The sequence below is a fragment of the Pristiophorus japonicus genome, chromosome 20 (assembly GCF_044704955.1).
Source record: "Pristiophorus japonicus isolate sPriJap1 chromosome 20, sPriJap1.hap1, whole genome shotgun sequence".
Lineage (NCBI taxonomy): Eukaryota > Metazoa > Chordata > Chondrichthyes > Pristiophoridae > Pristiophorus > Pristiophorus japonicus.
In genome coordinates this window covers 37,104,559-37,122,095 of record NC_091996.1, presented here as the reverse complement: position 1 = coordinate 37,122,095, position 17,537 = coordinate 37,104,559, and the positions used below count along the sequence as shown (strand labels likewise).

Below are 17,537 nucleotides of genomic sequence, written 5' to 3'. Positions count from 1 at the left end.
CGGGACTGACCTATCAAGAAAGACTGGATCAACTGGGCTTGTATTCACTGGAGTTCAGAAGAATGAGAGGGGACCTCATAGAAACATTTAAAATTCTGACGGGGTTAGACAGGTTAGATGCAGGAAGAATGTTCCCAATGTTGGGGAAGTCCAGAACCAGAGGTCACAGTCTAAGGATAAGGGGTAAGCCATTTAGGACCGAGATGCGGAGGAACTTCTTCACCCAGAGAGTGGTGAACCTGTGGAATTCTCTACCACAGAAAGTTGTTGAGGCCAATTCACTAAATATATTCAAAAAGGAGTTAGATGAGGTCCTTACTACTAGGAGGATCAAGGGGTATGGCGAGAAAGCAGGAATGGGGTACTGAAGTTGAATGTTCAGCCATGAACTCATTGAATGGCGGTGCAGGCTAGAAGGGCCGAATGGCCTACTCCTGCACCTATTTTCTATGTTTCTATGATTTTGCAAATGTGGAGATACATAAGAACAGGGTGGATAAAGGGGAACCAGTGGATGTGGTGTATTTGGATTTCCAGAAGGCATTTGACAAGGTGCCACATAAAAGGTTACTGCACAAGATAAAAGTTTACGGGGTTGGGGGTAATATATTAACATGGATAGAGGATTGGCTAACTAACAGAGAACAGAGAGTTGGGATAAATGGTTCATTGTCTGGTTGGCAACCAGTAACTAGTGGGGTGCTGCAGGGATCAGTGTTGGGACCCCAACTATTTACAATCTATATTAACGACTTGGAAGAAGGGGCTGAGAGTAACGTAGCCAAGTTTGCTGACGATACAAAGATGGGAGGAAAAGCAATGTGTGAGGAGGACACAACAAATCTGCAAAAGGACATATGCTAAATTTGGCAGATGGAGTATAATGTTGGAAAGTGTGAGGTCATGCACTTTGGCAGAAAAAAAATCAAAGAGCAGGTTATTATTTAAATGGAGAGAGATTGCAAAGTGCTGCAGTACAGCGGGACCTGGGGGTACTTGTGCAAGAAACACAAAAGGAAAGTATGCAGGTACAACAAGTGATCAGGAAGGCCAATGGTAACTTGGCCTTTATCGCAAAGGTAATGGAGTATAAAAGCAGGGAAGTCTTGCAGTTCAGAGAAGGTTCACAAGGTTGATTCCGGAGATGATGGGGTTGTCTTATGAGGAAAGGTTGAATAGGTTGGGCCTCTACTCATTGGAATTCAGAAGAATGAGAGGTGATCTTATCAAAACGTATAAGATTATAAGGGGGCTTGACAAGGTGGATGCAGAGAGGATGTTTCACTGATGGGCGAGACTAGAACTAGAGGGCAAAATCTTAGAATAAGGGGCCACCCATTTAAAACTGAGATGAGAAATTTATTCTCTCAGAGGGTTGTAAATCTGTGGAACTCACTGCCTCAGAGAGCTGTGGAAGCTGGGACATTGAATAAATTTAAGACAGAAATATATAGTTTCTTAAACGATAAGGGAATAAGGGGTTATGGGGAGCGGGCAGGGAGGTGGACCTGAGTCCATGATCGGATCAGCCATGATCGTATTGATTGGTGGAGCAGGCTCAAGGGGCCGTATGGCCTTATGTTCACCCATGTGCTCACTGACCTACATTGGCTCCCGGTTAAGCAAATCCTTGATTTCAAAATTCTTATCCTTGTTTTCAAATCCTTCCATGGCCTCGCCCCTCCCTATCTCTGTAATCTGCTTCAGCCCCACAACACCCCGAGATCTCTGTGCTCTTCTAATTCTGCCCTCCTGAGTATCCCTGGTTAAAATCGCTCAACCATTGGAAGCCATGCTGCCACAAGAAATCTGATATAGCAGACCATTGGCATTCTGAAGCACAATTCTGCTGCATGGACCTCTCTGGAGGAGCCTGGCAGTACTCGGCTGAGCGGGTCTCAACATTTTTCATGGTATGCTGCATGCTGTATAACCTTGCTGTCATGAGGGAACAGCCTTTACCACCACCTATCAGGTAAGAAGCTGAGGTGGAAGAGGAGGAGACAGAAGAGGAGTTAGAGGAGTGGAAGCTGGAATCTGGAGGAAAGGAGGCTGCAATCTAGACTGTCCCTTTCTGCCCGGGCTGTATTAAACAAATAATTCATGTGATACCAGTGACCTCAACTCCAATTCTCCATTAAACAACAGTCCCACACTTCATGCCTTTCCTCTGACACTAATTATCACATTGTTCTCTTGCCAATAATGAACAATAAAAGCCAACTCAAAATACACATTACAATCCAAATTTATAAATTAAATCATGCCATTGTGCATTCAAAAATAAAGTAATATCCCTGTGCATTCCTTTCGTGCCTCTGTGTTCCTTTGCTTGTCCTCGTGCTCCTACGAGGTGGCTGTAGCATGGCCGGTGGTAGGTTGCAGACTTTCAGTGGACAAGACTGCAGATGTTCTTGGAGAGGGACCCTAAGCAGCTCTGAGCCTAGAAGGCTCAGCTTCAGACTTGCACCATCTCGGCATGGGCATCAACAGTCTGGGCTGGCTGGTTGACTAAGGGGCATGGCTATTTAAAGCTATATTCATATTATGATATGGTACCATCAAAATATTTTATGTGTTCTTTATACACATAGAAATTTGATTAATTTTGTAATATCTGACCGGAATTGACTTAAAAGATCAAAAGTAATGTGGATTCTGATCTTAATTCTTACCATACAAATAATATCATGACCTTTGCTAAAAAATAAGTTTTAGAAAGTCAAAATACTGTCATATGATTTTAAATAAATCTGAGGATTTTTTTAGTGAATCAATGCAACTTGCATTGATTCACGTAAAACGTTCTGTTTCATTTATACCTTCTCGGGTTGTGTGTTTTCGAGGTGTACCTTTTGTTAAATGGCTACGATGCTTGTATTGTCCAAAAGATGGAGCTCTAGCATTAGTTATTACAAATAGACATCACTCACTCACACATAGACACTGAAATCCTGTGCTGCTGCACTTAAGTCAGAAAATATTTATTCATAGAAACATAGAAAATAGGTGCAGGAGTGGGCCATTCGGCCTTTGAATCTGCACCACCATTCAATATGATCATGGCTGATCATGCAACTTCAGTACCCCATTCCTGCTTTCTCTCTATACTCCTTGATCCCTTTAGCCGTAAGGGCCACATCTAACTCCCTTTTGAATATATCCAACAAACTGGCCTCAACAACTTTCTGTGGTAGAGTATTCCACAGGTTCACAATTCTGAGTGAAGAAGATTTTCCTCATCTCTGTCCTAAATGGCTTACCTCTAATCCTTAGACTGTGACCCCTGGTTCTGGACTTCCCCAACATCGAGAACATTCTTCCTGCATCTAACCTGTCCAATCCCGTCAGAATTTTATATGTTTCTCTGAGATCCCCTCTCATTCTTCTAAATTCCAGTGAATATAAGCCCAGTCGATCCAGTCTTTCTTCATATGTCAGTCTTGCCATCCTGGGAATCAGTCTGGTGAACCTTCGCTGCACTCCCTTCCTCAGATTAGGAGATGAAAACTGAACACAATATTCAAGGTGTGGCCTCACTAAGGCCCTGTACAACAGCATTAAGATCTCCCTGCTCCTATACTCAAATCCTCTCGCTATGAAGGCCAACATGCCATTTGCCTTCTTCACTGCCTGCTGTACCTGCATGCCAACTTTCAATGACTGATGTCCAATGTCACCAGGTCTCATTGCACCTCCCCTTTTCCTAATCTGTCACCATTCAGATAATATTCTGCTTTCCTGTTTTTGCCACCAAAGTGGATAACCTCACATTTATCTACATTATACAGCATCTGCCATGCATTTGCCCACTCACCTAACCTGTCCAAGTCACCCTGCAGCCTCTTAGCATCCTCCTCACAGCTCACACTGCCACCCAGCTTAGTGTCATCTGCAAACTTGGAGATATTCCTTTGTCTAAATCATTAATGTATATTGTAAATAGCTGGGTTCCCAGCACTGAACCTCGTGGTACCCCACTGGTCACTGCCTGCCATTCTGTAAAGGACCCGTTTATTTCTACTCTTTGCTTCCTGTCTGCCAACCAGTTCTCTATCCACGTCAATACATTACCCCCAATACCATGTCCTTTAATTTTGCACACTAATCTCTTGTCAAAAGCCTTTTGAAAGTCCAAATACACCACATCCACTGGTTCTCCCTTGTCCACTCTGCTAGTTACATCCTCAAAAAATTCTAGAAGATTTGTCGAGAATGATTTCCCATTCATAAATCCATGCTGACTTGGACCGATCCTGTCACTGCTTTCCAAATGCGCTGTTATTACATATTGTTTCCTTCTGTGACTCTCTCGCTTCTCTGTCCCTAACTATTTTTGCTGCTTTCACTGTCCTCTTCTGCGTTCTGTCTTTTTGTTTTCTTATTTCCTGTTCAATGGAAAGTGGTGTGACGTGATGTGGAGAGGAAGCCTCGAACAATTCCCTTCTTATTTCTGCCCACATCATGTGCTTCCCCACACCTCATCGTTCCACTCTGGTCTATTTTCCACCCCATCTCTTTATCTCAAAGAAGCGTTGCTTTCAAAATGCTGATTTTATTTTGCTCTTTGTTTTGCAGGTACCAGCAATTTGAATGTTTCTGTTTGTACATAATTGCACACAAAACACAGGTGTGATAATTGGAGGCTTACTGTATGCTCGAAAAGTCAACATATGACTAAAGGATGAGGAAAGTCAGTCATTCTCTGTCTCCGCTTGAGTACATTTTCTGAATTTTACAGCACCCAAAACAGAAAGCTACAATAGATATGCAATTAGTTCACTTTTGTTAAATGTGTACAGGGAAAGTGTGTGCCATTTCTAAGATATTAGCAGATCTCTCATTGCATTGCTCATGAGAGATACAGATATAGTCTATCACTCTCCCTCCCCCCCCTCCTCCACCATGTTTGTGCATTTGCTCCTACCACCCCAAGCACTGTTCCCCACACATGTTTACTGCTTCACACCGAAACCTATGCCTTCCTGTGTTCTACTACCTCCTTTTGCTACTCTCTTGATGCCCAATCCCTCCTCCCATTTCCTATACCAAACATTCACACTTTCCTACCACTGTTTTCTCTTGATATGCTGAATGCCTATCCTGTCCTCTCCCTTAATACTCCTTACTTCTTCGTATCACCTGACGCTCAGCACCCATACGTTCCTCCAGGTCTGTTCTCTCCTACCACCTTTTTCTAGCTTTCGTGCGAAGCCCCATACCTTCCTGCCACTTGCCATTCCATCCTACTAGCGCCAGCAATAAACACCCATTAGCTTCTTCACCTGAATACTTTTTGCTCCTTCTATCCTGAGCACCTATTCTGTCCCACTGCCAGGCTCTGGCTCCAGCAGCCACACCCCCAACCCACCCCACTCCCCCACCCCCGACACACACCAGTTCTATTCCACCCTATTAAATGCAGCATCGCATTCATAGCTCTACCATTCATCCCAGAATAACCGTCTGCACGACTTACAAACCCCATTAACCCTACTGTCCTCTTCCTGTTGCTGTATTATTAAACACGTTCTACATCCCTAGAACTATGAACATCTTCTGTTTTATTCTGGGTCTTAAAAATGTTCAAAGAGAAACATTAAATATCTAAGTTAAGGGACATGTAATGATAGTCAATTATAATTGCAGAATATCTTTAAACTATTTCAGAAACAGACAGATAGCAGTGTATTCCTGTAGATTTAATTTAACTGTTTTGAGCTGTAGACCGATAGATCGAAGGAAACAAATAGGTTTATTCTGTCGACGGTTGCCTCCTCATCTGAAGATGCTGATTGTTGATTGGGTACTCTTGCTGGCTGTACCTCTTTGATATCTCATCCAAGTTGTCATTGTTCATATGTGACTTTAGAAGATGAGTGATGGCAGGCTGTCTTTCCATGAGGGGATCGCAATCAAATAAAGTTATTTTCTCACCTGATGGCTTCAATTACTTTCCAGCAGATGTCACTGGACAGCAACCAGATATTAAAACTTGGATTAATTTTTTCTCTCCTTAGCCAAGAGGTGGTGAGGCCAATTGTTGTTTCAACTGGTGCCCCAGCTGACGTTAACTAAATCAGCATAGACCAGGAATCATAACTGGAATCTTCTGATCTCCTTAGCTTCATGTTAAACTTGGTGCCTACAGAGTATTCTGTGTAGCTTAGTGTTACACCCAGTAGCCCATTGAAGGAGCTAAGCCATAGTCTTTAATTATTTTTAATACAATTGTTCTCTTTTTCAGAAAATGGAACATAGACCGAAGACTCCTGAGTACCAGAATATATATACAACCAGAATTCAAAAGCCAGTCAACTTCATTGCAACTTCAGTGAGGCCAAAAAAATCCTCTTACCCTAAAAAAAAGAGGAAGATTAGTCATGTTGGTGTAAAAGGAAAAGGTACAGAATTGCTTTAAATTTAGCCAAATTTAGAAATATTGCAGCATTTTATACCTACTGAGAACCAATGTTCTTAATTCAATAAACTTTATATACCACTGAAATTGGAAAAATGTTCTGGGGCAACCACATGATGGGCAATAACTCCTTGTGAAGTTTGTGACATTGATGCCAGCAGTGTTAATTCACATGATATCCCTTGCTCCCATGCTGTGCAAAAAGGAGACAGTATGCGGAGTAACTGCTTACTTCCCCCATGAATGAACAACATTCTCCACTCTTGCATGTGTTAAATGTAGGCATTTTGACTGTTTTCCTTTTGGATTTTTTACTGGTGTTGGATCGAATAGGTCGTATTTTAAATGTTCTGCACTTGCTAAAAAGTTCGTTGTTTTGAGAATTAAAAAAAAAATTCAGCATTGCTACGTTGATACCCATGTGAACGGTCTTGGCTGATGACCCAATGCTTACTATTCTGGCCGATACTTGTCATCAGTCAATAACAGCTTGCATTTCTATCTCCTTCACATTAAGCTTGAGGGAAAAAGAATAAGCTGTTTGTAGGGTTTATTATGTATTCAACCCCTTGCAACCTGTATCACACTACCACCAGAGGGTGTACCCCTGTTGGAGTCCCAAGGGATCCCAGCATCCCTTGGGAGCACTGTATATAAGCAGGTCACCCATGAGGTACCTGCACTCTGAAGTCTAATTAAGGGAGCTAAGGTCACACTTGCTCATTGTTCACAGTTTCATCCTTTATTATGACCGTATCAGTGTTTGGGCCTGAATGTACAGTCGAAGAGCAGGATTTTGAAGAGGTATTTGAAAGTAGGGAGAGAAGTGACAGTGAAGGGAACTGGGTAGGGGGCTTCACAGGACAGGAACATAGTGGCTGAATGAGCTGCTAGTACTGTAGCTGTGTAATATGTGTAAGGATATTTGAAGTCAGATTTTATTGCCAATTTAGAGCACTGTTTTTTATAGGTTGTATTAGTGTCACCCATGGCTCAGTTTGTAATACTCTGGCCTCTGAGTTAGAAGGTTGTGGATTCAAGTCCCATTTGAGCACATAAATCTAGGCTGACACTCCAGTGCTGCACTGTCGGAGGTGCCGTCTTTCGGATGAGACGTTAAACCGAGGCTCTGTCTATTCTCTCAGGTGGACGCAAAAGATCCTATGGCATTATTTTGAAGAAGAGCAGGGGAGTTATCCCTCGTGTCCCAGCCAATATTTTCCCTCAATCAACATCACTAAAATAGATTATCTGGTCATTATCACATTGCTGTTTGTGGGAGCTTGCCGTGCGCAAATTGGCTGTCACATTTCCTACATTACAACAGTGACTACACTTCAAAAAGTACTTCATTGGCCGTAAAACGCTTTGGACTGTTCGGTGGTCGTGAAAGGCGCTATAGAAATGCAAGTCGTTTTAGTTTACAAAAATGAGAGAAAATCGGTGGAGAAAAATGCAACTGAAAAAGCTGGATAAATTCAAGGGAAATCAGTTTCAATCAAGTTTTATTTTGAGCATTGTTAAAGTTCAAGAAAACAAGGAAGGACCTTTTTTAAAATGGTGAATGGCAGCCCATTATTTACACAGTTCACAGACTACACTTCTATGGACCTAATCTTCAGACTATCACTAACCTCTATGTGCATTTCCTACCTGGAAATATCTGGTGAGATAATAAAAATTGTTGGAGAGTATGCACATGGAGACAGTTCTCATCTTGCCTTTAGTAAGCAATGACTTGGTGTGTGACCTGACATACCTCCATACCTAACAGTAGTGAAAGACTGACTTTTGCTGGCCATTGCCTTATAGCAACACCTAATGATGATACAGGTCCCTTTAAAAATCCAAATGGCACAGCCTTTGGGCTGGATTCTCGAGGGATTTGTGACCAGTTTAGCGCCTGGGTGAAGCGGCAAAACTATTTTGGTCGCAAAACGGGGCGCACAACATTTAGCGCCCGGGCGGAACTTTGGCCAGTGGTTTTGCGGCAGCGCTACTCACCCGATTGTTTTTAGTGTTTGGATGTTGTAAATCATCGTGCTGCGCTAGCGCCCCAAGCATAGTGCCCGATTTAGCATCCGCCCGGGAACCCGCTAGCAAAAACCAGTCGCACCCAGGGCACTAACGGCGCCATCTTTAAAATGGAGGATAAGTTTGAAATCTAATGCTGTTTTGTAACGATATCAAATTGTTGAAGTTAAAAAAAAATGTAAGTGGTTTCCCTTAGGTGTTTCCAACGCACCCCCACGTTACAATAGACCTGGGAGTGATTACTGTACTGAACAGATGAATGAGTCACGGAAAAATACCTCGGTCTCAACCATCAATGCTTTATTAAAGCTACTTCAACACAGCAAAACCACGTAAATACAGTAACAATGTAGTACAATTCAATACCCTGGTGTGTCTAAACCGCTCCTATCGCGAAGTACCCAACGTCTAAACCCTCTGCTCGGATCCACAGTGTACCCTCGAATCTGTACCGACCGGCTGGGCATACCCCTATGGTCCTTGCAGCAAAACCTCCCCACTAAACTAAGGCTTGGTTGGGAGAACACATGACACCTCCTCACACAGTGGCTGTGATCTTAAAGATGCGTGGGCAGGGATGATGCTCACCGATTCATTGGCTTACTTGCTGCTTCTGGTGAAAACGTGTCTTTTCTGGTTCCGTACTATCTTTATGGTTTCTTCAAGTCTCCATCCCAGACGGAGTGCTCAGTCCTTGTAGAGGTGAAGCAAGCAAGAGCAAGAGGGAGAGATGGCCACACGGCCACCTTTTATATCCAAAGTCTGTTTGCTTTTTCTGGCCTAATAAAGTTTTCCTTGTTTCGAGGCTTCTGTCTGAGTGGCCCATGTGTATTCCAGTGATGGCTGGGGATGGGTTTTCGCTTCCAACCGGTCTGGGCTTAATGGCTTTCTTTTGTTCTGGTTTCCCGCCTCTCGGAGTTATCTCATCCAGATAATGGCTCTCTGACGAGTTCACATTGCTTAACAATGGGCCCTCCATCTTTGCCCATTACCTGTGATGAGTTGCCTTCTCCTGGCCATTGTAATGTGTCCCAGACCATCCCCGCCTATCAGATGTGGATTTTTTTGTGTACAACATGGAAAAATACTTGGGGCCCCTCCCACAACAGGGGCTGCCAACTCTTTTCTGCAATGAGAAATATTAAAACGCAATGTCCAGATATCCAACAATCTTTGGGGAGCCGATGCTTACAAAATGTAGAAGCCTATTACAGTGGTGGTCTTTTATTTTCTGTAACTCAAAACCTGAGTATATATTTGGCATTTGGAAGGAATAGATAATGTCACATTTGACCTTGCTTTAATGATATATTGTTAAATTTTCTGTTCTGACCAAAATTTTTCTTGTGTTGATGTATGAATGACTGTCGAACAGATGTTGCTCTGTTTATTGGCATTACTGGGCTATTTTCTTCTCTTCAAAGCTAATTATAAATGCTCACCACTGTCCTGGCTGAGATCAGCAAACTTTGCGCAGGCAAGTGGATTAAGCCTGAGACCTTTTATGATCTGCAGACCAGATTTTAATGTTCCAGTTTCTTCATGTAGTGAAAGTGAGTGGAGGGGTAGGGAAAGGGACGGACAGGTGCAGCATGTTCTGACTAATCATCCATATGTGTGGAATTTCTAGAAGGTTCACTAAACCATCTGTCATTGTCTTGGGACATAAGCCAATTATATAGTGGCCATTGCTGTCAAAGGATTGGGAGAAGAAGGCTGCGTTTTTCATAGTAAAGTGTTGTAAAAGATATTTAAGGACATTTTAAAAGATGGGGGCTATATGATGTCAGCCATTATTCCTGGCTGCTATATTTATACGGCATCGAGCTGCAAGAAGACTTATTGATGATCATGTTGAACGTAATCGAAGAGGTCGCAGACGTATGGGGAGGAGGCCTTACCCCCAACGAGTTTACAGGGAACAGCGCTCATACCTGCAGCTACCTGAGGCACAGAGCGATGGAAGGCTGCGCTTTCAAAAAGAAGTGCTGACAGAGATATGCCAGCTCAACAGGACTGCACTGTCCGTCGAGGTGAAGGTGACTGCAGCACTTGCCTTCTATGCATCCGGCTCCTTTCAGGCATCAGCGGGGGACATATGCTGCATCTCACAGCACGCTACACATTGCTGCATTCACCAGGTGACTACTGCACTGTACGCACGCAGGATGGACTTCATAAACTTCCCAATGACCAAGGAGGCCAAGAATGGGGGCTGTAGGTTTTGGACGATTTGCTGGCTTCCCCAAGGTTACGGGTGCCATTGACTGTACGCACATCGCCCTGCAAGCACCTTTACACAATCAAGAGATTTACCGAAACCGAAAGGGATTCTACTCCATGAACGTTCAGATCATCTGTGACCATACTCAGCGCATCATGGCAGTCAATGCCCAATATCCAGGGAGCATTCATGACGCTTTCACCTTGTGTGAGAGCACTATCTCAGGTCTGTTGTAGTATCAACCACAAGACAAGGGCTGGATGCTGGGGGACAAAGATTATGGCCTGGCCACCTGGCTCATAACCCCCGCTCTGGAACCCTCAGACAGTAGCCGAGCATCGCTATAATGAGAGCCATGCAGCCTCACGGAACACCGTCGAACAGACAATTGGAATGCTCCAGCAGCACTTCCAATGCCTGGACCACTCTGGAGGCTGCATGCAATACTCCCCTCAGTATGTCTCAGACTTCATTGTGATGTGCTGTGTTATGTATTGATGTGTGTATCGTCCTGGTACCTTAAATGTATAATAAGTAAATATGGTGCGCCACAGTGGGCGCTGTGGTGGGAGACCTGAAAGTACCTGCAAGAGACAGTATAAAAGGCTGACCACCATACCTGAGAGTCACTCTGGAGCTGTTCAATAAAGGACGAAGGTCACAGCAGTTAGATCAACACCAGACCGTGTGGAGTCAGTGATTTGTGTGCTACATACACCACATTGGCGACAAGGAAGTGGACGAATTCCACGCAACCATGGCTACGCTGGGATCGCTAACGGATTTTACCGTGGGCAATGATTGGAAGGCCTTTACGGAAAGGCTCGCGTAATACTTCACAGCAAACGATCTGACGGAGGACACGAATGCACTGAGAGAGAAGCATAAGGCGATACTGCTTTCCAGTTGTGGCGATGAGGTTTACTGTCTTGTCAGGGATTTGCTGGCACCCGGGAGCACCAGGGACAAGTCATATGAGGAGCTGACTGAACTCATTCGTTACCAGTTGAAACCGGAGGAGAGCATCTTCACGGCCAGATACAAATTTTACCATCACTGCAGATCCGAGGGCCAGGATGTCACCAAATATGCTACGGACCTCAGGAGACTCGCGGCGCCGTGTGATTTTGGCGCACACCTTGATGAGACGTTGCGGGAAGTTTTCGTCATGGGGATTGGCTATGAGGGCCTCCTTCACAAGCTGCTAGCCACAGAACCCACAGTCACCCTGACAAAGGCCATCACCATCAGCCGGGCATATATGACCTCGACTTGCAGCACCAAACAAATGATCCACACAGTCTCGAACCCGGCAGGCACTGTCCACAGGATAGCGCCCACCACGGACAAAACTGCAGAACGTGGCACTGCCCAGGGCAGAGAGCACTGACCTCGGGGTCCTGGAACTCAGAGTCCGCTGAAGGGGGCCAATCAAGCAGCACCATGCTGGCGCTGCGGAGAAAGCTATGGGGTACACCGGTGCAGGTTTGCGGAGTACACGTGCAATACCTGCCACCTGAAAGGCCATCTTCAGCGTATGTGTAAAGAAATCGGACTCACCATGTGGCTGAGGAGATGGGGGATGATCCACTGTTCAGCGAGGAGCAGGCAGAAGATGATGAGGTGTTGGGTCTGTACACGTGTACCGACGATTCGCCCCCAGTGATAAGGGAAGTAAAAATCAACGGAGTCCCTGTGAGTATGGAAGTGGACACGGGCTCGGGTCCGTCGTTGATGAGTCGGAGAACTTTTGATAAACTGTGGATTAACCCAGCTACACGACCCAAGCTGGTCCCGGTCACGGCGAAGCTGCGTACCTACACCAGGGAACTAATACCTGTTCTTGGCAGAGCGGTGGTGCAGGTATCCCATGGGGACGAGACACACGGTTTACCTTTGTGGGTCGTTGCAGGCGATGGGCCGACGCTCTTCGGCCGGAGGTGGATGGGGATGTTCCGTGGGAGCTGGGAAGACTTCACCACTCCACAGGCTGCTGCTCTCCGGGGTGCTGCCGTGCCCCGGGTTCCCAGAGAGCAGTGCCGACCGAGCTGGAGCTGCAGCCTCAATCCACCCACAGGCAAGCAGAGCAAGCCCCAGCCCCGGACCTCAAGCCACAGAGATCCTGCAGCCTTAGCCCCCACAGGCAAGCAGAGCAAGCCCCAGCCCTGGACCTCAAGCCACAGAGATCCAGCAGCCTTAGCCCCCACAGGCAAGCAGAGCAAGCCCCAGCCCCGGGCCTCAAGCCACAGAGATCCTGCAGCCTTAGCCCCCACAGGCAAGCAGTCCTGCAGAGGCGGGCCTAGTCGGGGTGGGGGGGGAGCCGGGGGGTGGGGAGAGAGCCGGTGGGGTGCGAGAGAACCAGGATGGAGTCAGTGATTTGTGTGCTACATACACCACATGCTGCATGCTACACAATTGGCCATCATGAGGAGACAGGAATTGCCAATGGGGATTGCAGAACCACCTGAGCTGGTGGTGGGGGCGGTGAACAGGAGAAGGACGAGAAAGAGGAGCCTGGCGAGGAACACATGCCACTACCACCCCCATCACAACCACAGGGGAGACATCGTTCAAATTTTGCCATTACAAAAACCTTGTGAGCAACTGATAATTAGACGTAGAAACGTAGAAAATAGGTGCAGGAGTAGGCCATTCGGCCCTTCAAGCCTGCACTGCCATTCAATATGATCATGACTGATCATGCAATTTCAGTACCCATTCCTGCTTTCTCTCCATACCCCTTGATCCCTTTAGCCGTAAGGGCCACATCTAACTCCCTCTTGAATATATCTAACAAACTGGCCTCAATAACTTTCTGTGGTAGAGAATTCCACAGGTTCACAATTCTCTGGGTGAAGAAGTTTTTCCTCATCTCGGTCCTAAATGGCTTACCCCTTATCCTTAGACTGTGACCCCTGGTTCTGGACTTCCCCAACATCGGGAACATTCTTCCTGCATCTAATCTGTCCAATCCCGTCAGAATTTTACATGTTTCTATGAGATCCCCTCTCATTCTTCTAAATTCCAGTGAATATAAGCCTCGTCGATCCAGTCTTTCTTCATATGTCAGTCTGGTGAACCTTTGCTTGAAGAGTGAAAGGCACATTTTGACCGTTGCCTGCCCATTCTATCCCAGCTAGTTGACTATTCCCCCTCTTATTCTGCAAATGAGACACTACACAGGAATGGTTAAGGTAAACAATAGATTTTCGCAAAAATGTAAACTTTTTGAACTTTGTAAATGTTGAAACAAACTTTAACAAACATTGACAACTTTTATAACTTAACATTAACATACTTTGAAAACTTTTAAAACTTTAATAAAATAACAACAACAACAACACAACAACCCCTTTCCCAATGTCTTTTAGCACCGGGTGTTCTCCTCCCTCCCTCCTCCTCCGCGCCCCCCCCCCCCCATACCCTTACCCCTAGCCCCCTCCTTCACCTGCTCCCCCTACCCAAAGTGGCACCAGTTCATGCAGCAAGTCTTGCAAAGTCCTGCTGTATTGGGGAGAGAGACCTTGGAGACGCCATGTGGGTAGCAACTGGAGAAGCTCAGGGTATGGAAGGCCCGGCTTCTGACTGCTGAGCCTCTTGCTCGGCGTCGCCAGTCACAGGTGGTGTGGGTCTGGATGCGACACTGGGGACTGCAGTGTACTGGTGGAGGTATGGGTCTGGGTGACACTGGGGACTCAGCGTCACTGGTGGAGGCCATCAGTATTACGTGGGCATTGACAGCCTCGCAGGTTTTGCGGCTCGTATGGGCAATCTGTGACTCGACCTCCATGATGGTCGCAGTGAGTGTCACGATGCTCGCGGGAATCCTACCCAGGACCTCGAAGAGCTGTCGGGTGAACTGGACGCTCTCCCTGGACAGTGACCCCATGCCCAGTTGGATGTCTGCCTGTCTGTCAGCAAACCGACTTTGCCAACTCACCCTCCGTGGCGACGGCATATGGAATTCGACCCCAGAACTGTGTTGCTGCACGCCACTAGTAGTCCCAGGAGCCTCGGATGTGTCAAAGCCCGAGAATGTTTGGTCATCCTCAGACGACATGCCTAAAGAGGTGTGGAGTGCATCCGCCCTTCTCCCCCTCCCCCACCCCCCTGCAGTTGGCTCATCGTGTCTTTCTCCTTATTCTCCTCCTCCTCCTTCTCCTCCCTGCCCCTCCCCCCCCCAACCCCCATATGATAGTCTGATGTGGCGGATTCACCAGAGGCATGTGGCGCCTGTGACTTTTCATCTGGAAGTAGAAAGCAACAGACCAGTGGTTAGCTGCAGGGGAGGGGGCAGGGTGACATGAGGAAGGTCACATAACACAGTTTCATTTGAAGGACCATCGCTACTCCATTATATATAGTCCAGAGACACTGCATCACATTGCCCCAACCCTGCTCTACAAACACTGCATCACATTGCCCTACCCTAGTCCAGAGACACTATATCACATTGCCCCAACCCAGCCTGGGGAGTGTGCAGGACTTACCCTCACTATCGAACGGGGGGTCAGCACCCCCACGGACAGTTGCCCTCCCTGAGGCACCGATCAGACCAGCCACTCTTTCCTCCAGGTCTGTCAGAGGCATGGTTCTGAGTGGACCGCTGCCTGTGCACCGCTGCTCCCAGGTGGTTGTGGGACATCTTTCCCTGCAAAGATGACAATGGGAATGGTTACCAGAGGGCCCATCTGCTCTTGTGGCACACACAGATAGCCATCAAAGCACTTATACCATACTGTGTGCATGTAATACAGTCCTCTTGTTTAATGGCCCTGGAAATTGCACCTGATTCATGAGGAAGACATTGAAGTGCAGAAACATATTAAGATCTCAGAAAGCCATGTTAATAATATGTTTTCATGGCAAATAAGGTGCAATACTAAGCCTACCTATATTAACATGTGTCAGATTTATAATTTAAGTAATGGAGTGCATCAATAAAAATAATTACTTTAATGACCCTGCAATGGTCATTGAACCTCTTGCGGCACTGGGTGTGGGTCCTTCAGATGTCATCAATGTAAGGCACCTCCTCAGCGATGCTGGTCCAAATGCGACGAAAAACCGCTGGGAGGGGTCTACTTGCACCCTCCTGTTTAATTCCGCCCATCTCCTTTCCACAGCAGTGACGAGGGCCTCGTTGGCCTCATTGCTGAACTTTCTTGCTCGCTGCCTGCTCCCATCTCCTTCCATCATGAATGCAATCTAAAAATGGCTGATTTAGCCCTGAGTGGACTGCGCATGGGCGGGCTTTCCCTGACAGCTGACCAGAAGCACGGGAAGAAGAAAAAAATAGCAACAGAAGGTCCGATTTCTTTTTTTTGGTCTCAAATTTCGGCTCCAGCGCACAAATTCAGTTGTGCAACGCCGGATTTACCACTATCACTATCACTCTTCACCATTTGGCGAATTTTGCGAGATCTGGTGGTAATGGTAAAAAAAACATTTTTGCCGTGATTATCGCCCAGAAGATTTGGAGAGATGCATGCAACCTCCTCCAGCCGAGAAACCGTTGCAAACTTTCCCTCAGTATATAAGTGGAGTTGAATCCAATATTGGGCAGAATGTACTTGGTCTGTAGATGAAGCAGGTTGATAATGTGCTTTTTCTCATTCTGTGCTTTTTTACACAGCGTTCTGATCATTTTGGAATAAATGAATTTCCCTTTTTGAAAGTTAGCCCATCCCGCTGCATACCCCTCTCCCCCCACCAACATCCCCAAGTATCCAAAAAGTATGACATTGGTTGGTGATAGTTGAGTTGCTTACATTACATTTAATATAAAAGGATATAGATGTTTTGTGGTGCTCCTTTATTCAAATAAATCAATAAATTCTGTGCAATATATTAGTTTTTTTTATCAAGTCTTATTTGAAGATACATTTTTTCCATTTGGAACTTGTGAAGAACTTTTGCTTTGAAATAATGAAATACTTTTTGAAGGCTTTGTCAGGAAAGATGCAACCAGATGTCTTGGAAAGAGCAGCTGCACCAAATGAGTAATTTGGCTATATTGTTTCCTTACACAATTATAGAGTGATTTAGTTAGTTATCTTCGATGGGGAATTTTTCTAACTAATGTAATTATGACCAACAATCAATCACTGTCGGTTATTATGGTGAAGAAATTAAATTGGGTGTTCCTCAGTATTGCTGTTCATTTACTACTCATTTTTCATCTAAATACAATTAGCAGTTAATACCTGAGGCAAGCCCACATAAAGGATAACTCTGTTGCATTTGCACTCCAAATGTTTTGGAGAAACACTTAAAGAACTTAAAGAAAATATTATTTTTCTCATGCTCAGTTATGACCACCCTACCCATTATGTCATTGTTGGCAGAGATATCTGAAGCCAAATGGCAAAAATACTAACCCCCATTTACAGGTCTGCCTATCTAGGTCCCATAACTAAAGTAGGTCAGTCATCAATAGTGCCCGGACGCACTGCATCCTGCCTGACTCAAGTGTCGTATTGTTGAATCTGTCATTTAAGGTTGACTCTGTTCCAATCTTCCATCGCCTAGCATGTAATCTTGGAGCTAACCCAAGCCTCAAGAGATGCCATGTAGATAATTGAGAATTCGAGGGTTTCAGCAGATAACAGGCACTCTTCATAGGTGTCATGGTGAGCAGCATAACGTACCATAAACTATGTGTATGCGTTAGTCAGCTTCATGATCACAGCATGGATACACACCAAACCCCATGGGTGGTAGTGCCCACAGTTGGAGCTTTAGTTGCAATTGCTTGCCTCTGCTACCGAATCGTGGTAAGCACCAAATGCTGGATATATTAGTGCAGGATATCATTTCTAGGTATTTCCTACAGCAGCTATCATAACAAGTGTCATT

General features: G+C 45.5%; 1 protein-coding gene across 12 annotated transcripts in view; it reads left to right on the top strand.

Moving 5' to 3' along the window:
* rgs3a (regulator of G protein signaling 3a) overlaps nt 1-17,537 on the top strand; it is a 340,299-nt gene that overhangs the window by 32,608 nt on the left and 290,154 nt on the right. For all 12 annotated transcript variants that reach the window (XM_070862764.1, XM_070862765.1, XM_070862756.1 and 9 more), the window contains one exon: nt 6,248-6,404. In XM_070862764.1, the coding sequence (XP_070718865.1) occupies nt 6,251-6,404 (154 nt within the window). In that variant the 5' untranslated portion in view covers nt 6,248-6,250. The remainder of the gene's footprint in view (nt 1-6,247; nt 6,405-17,537) is intronic.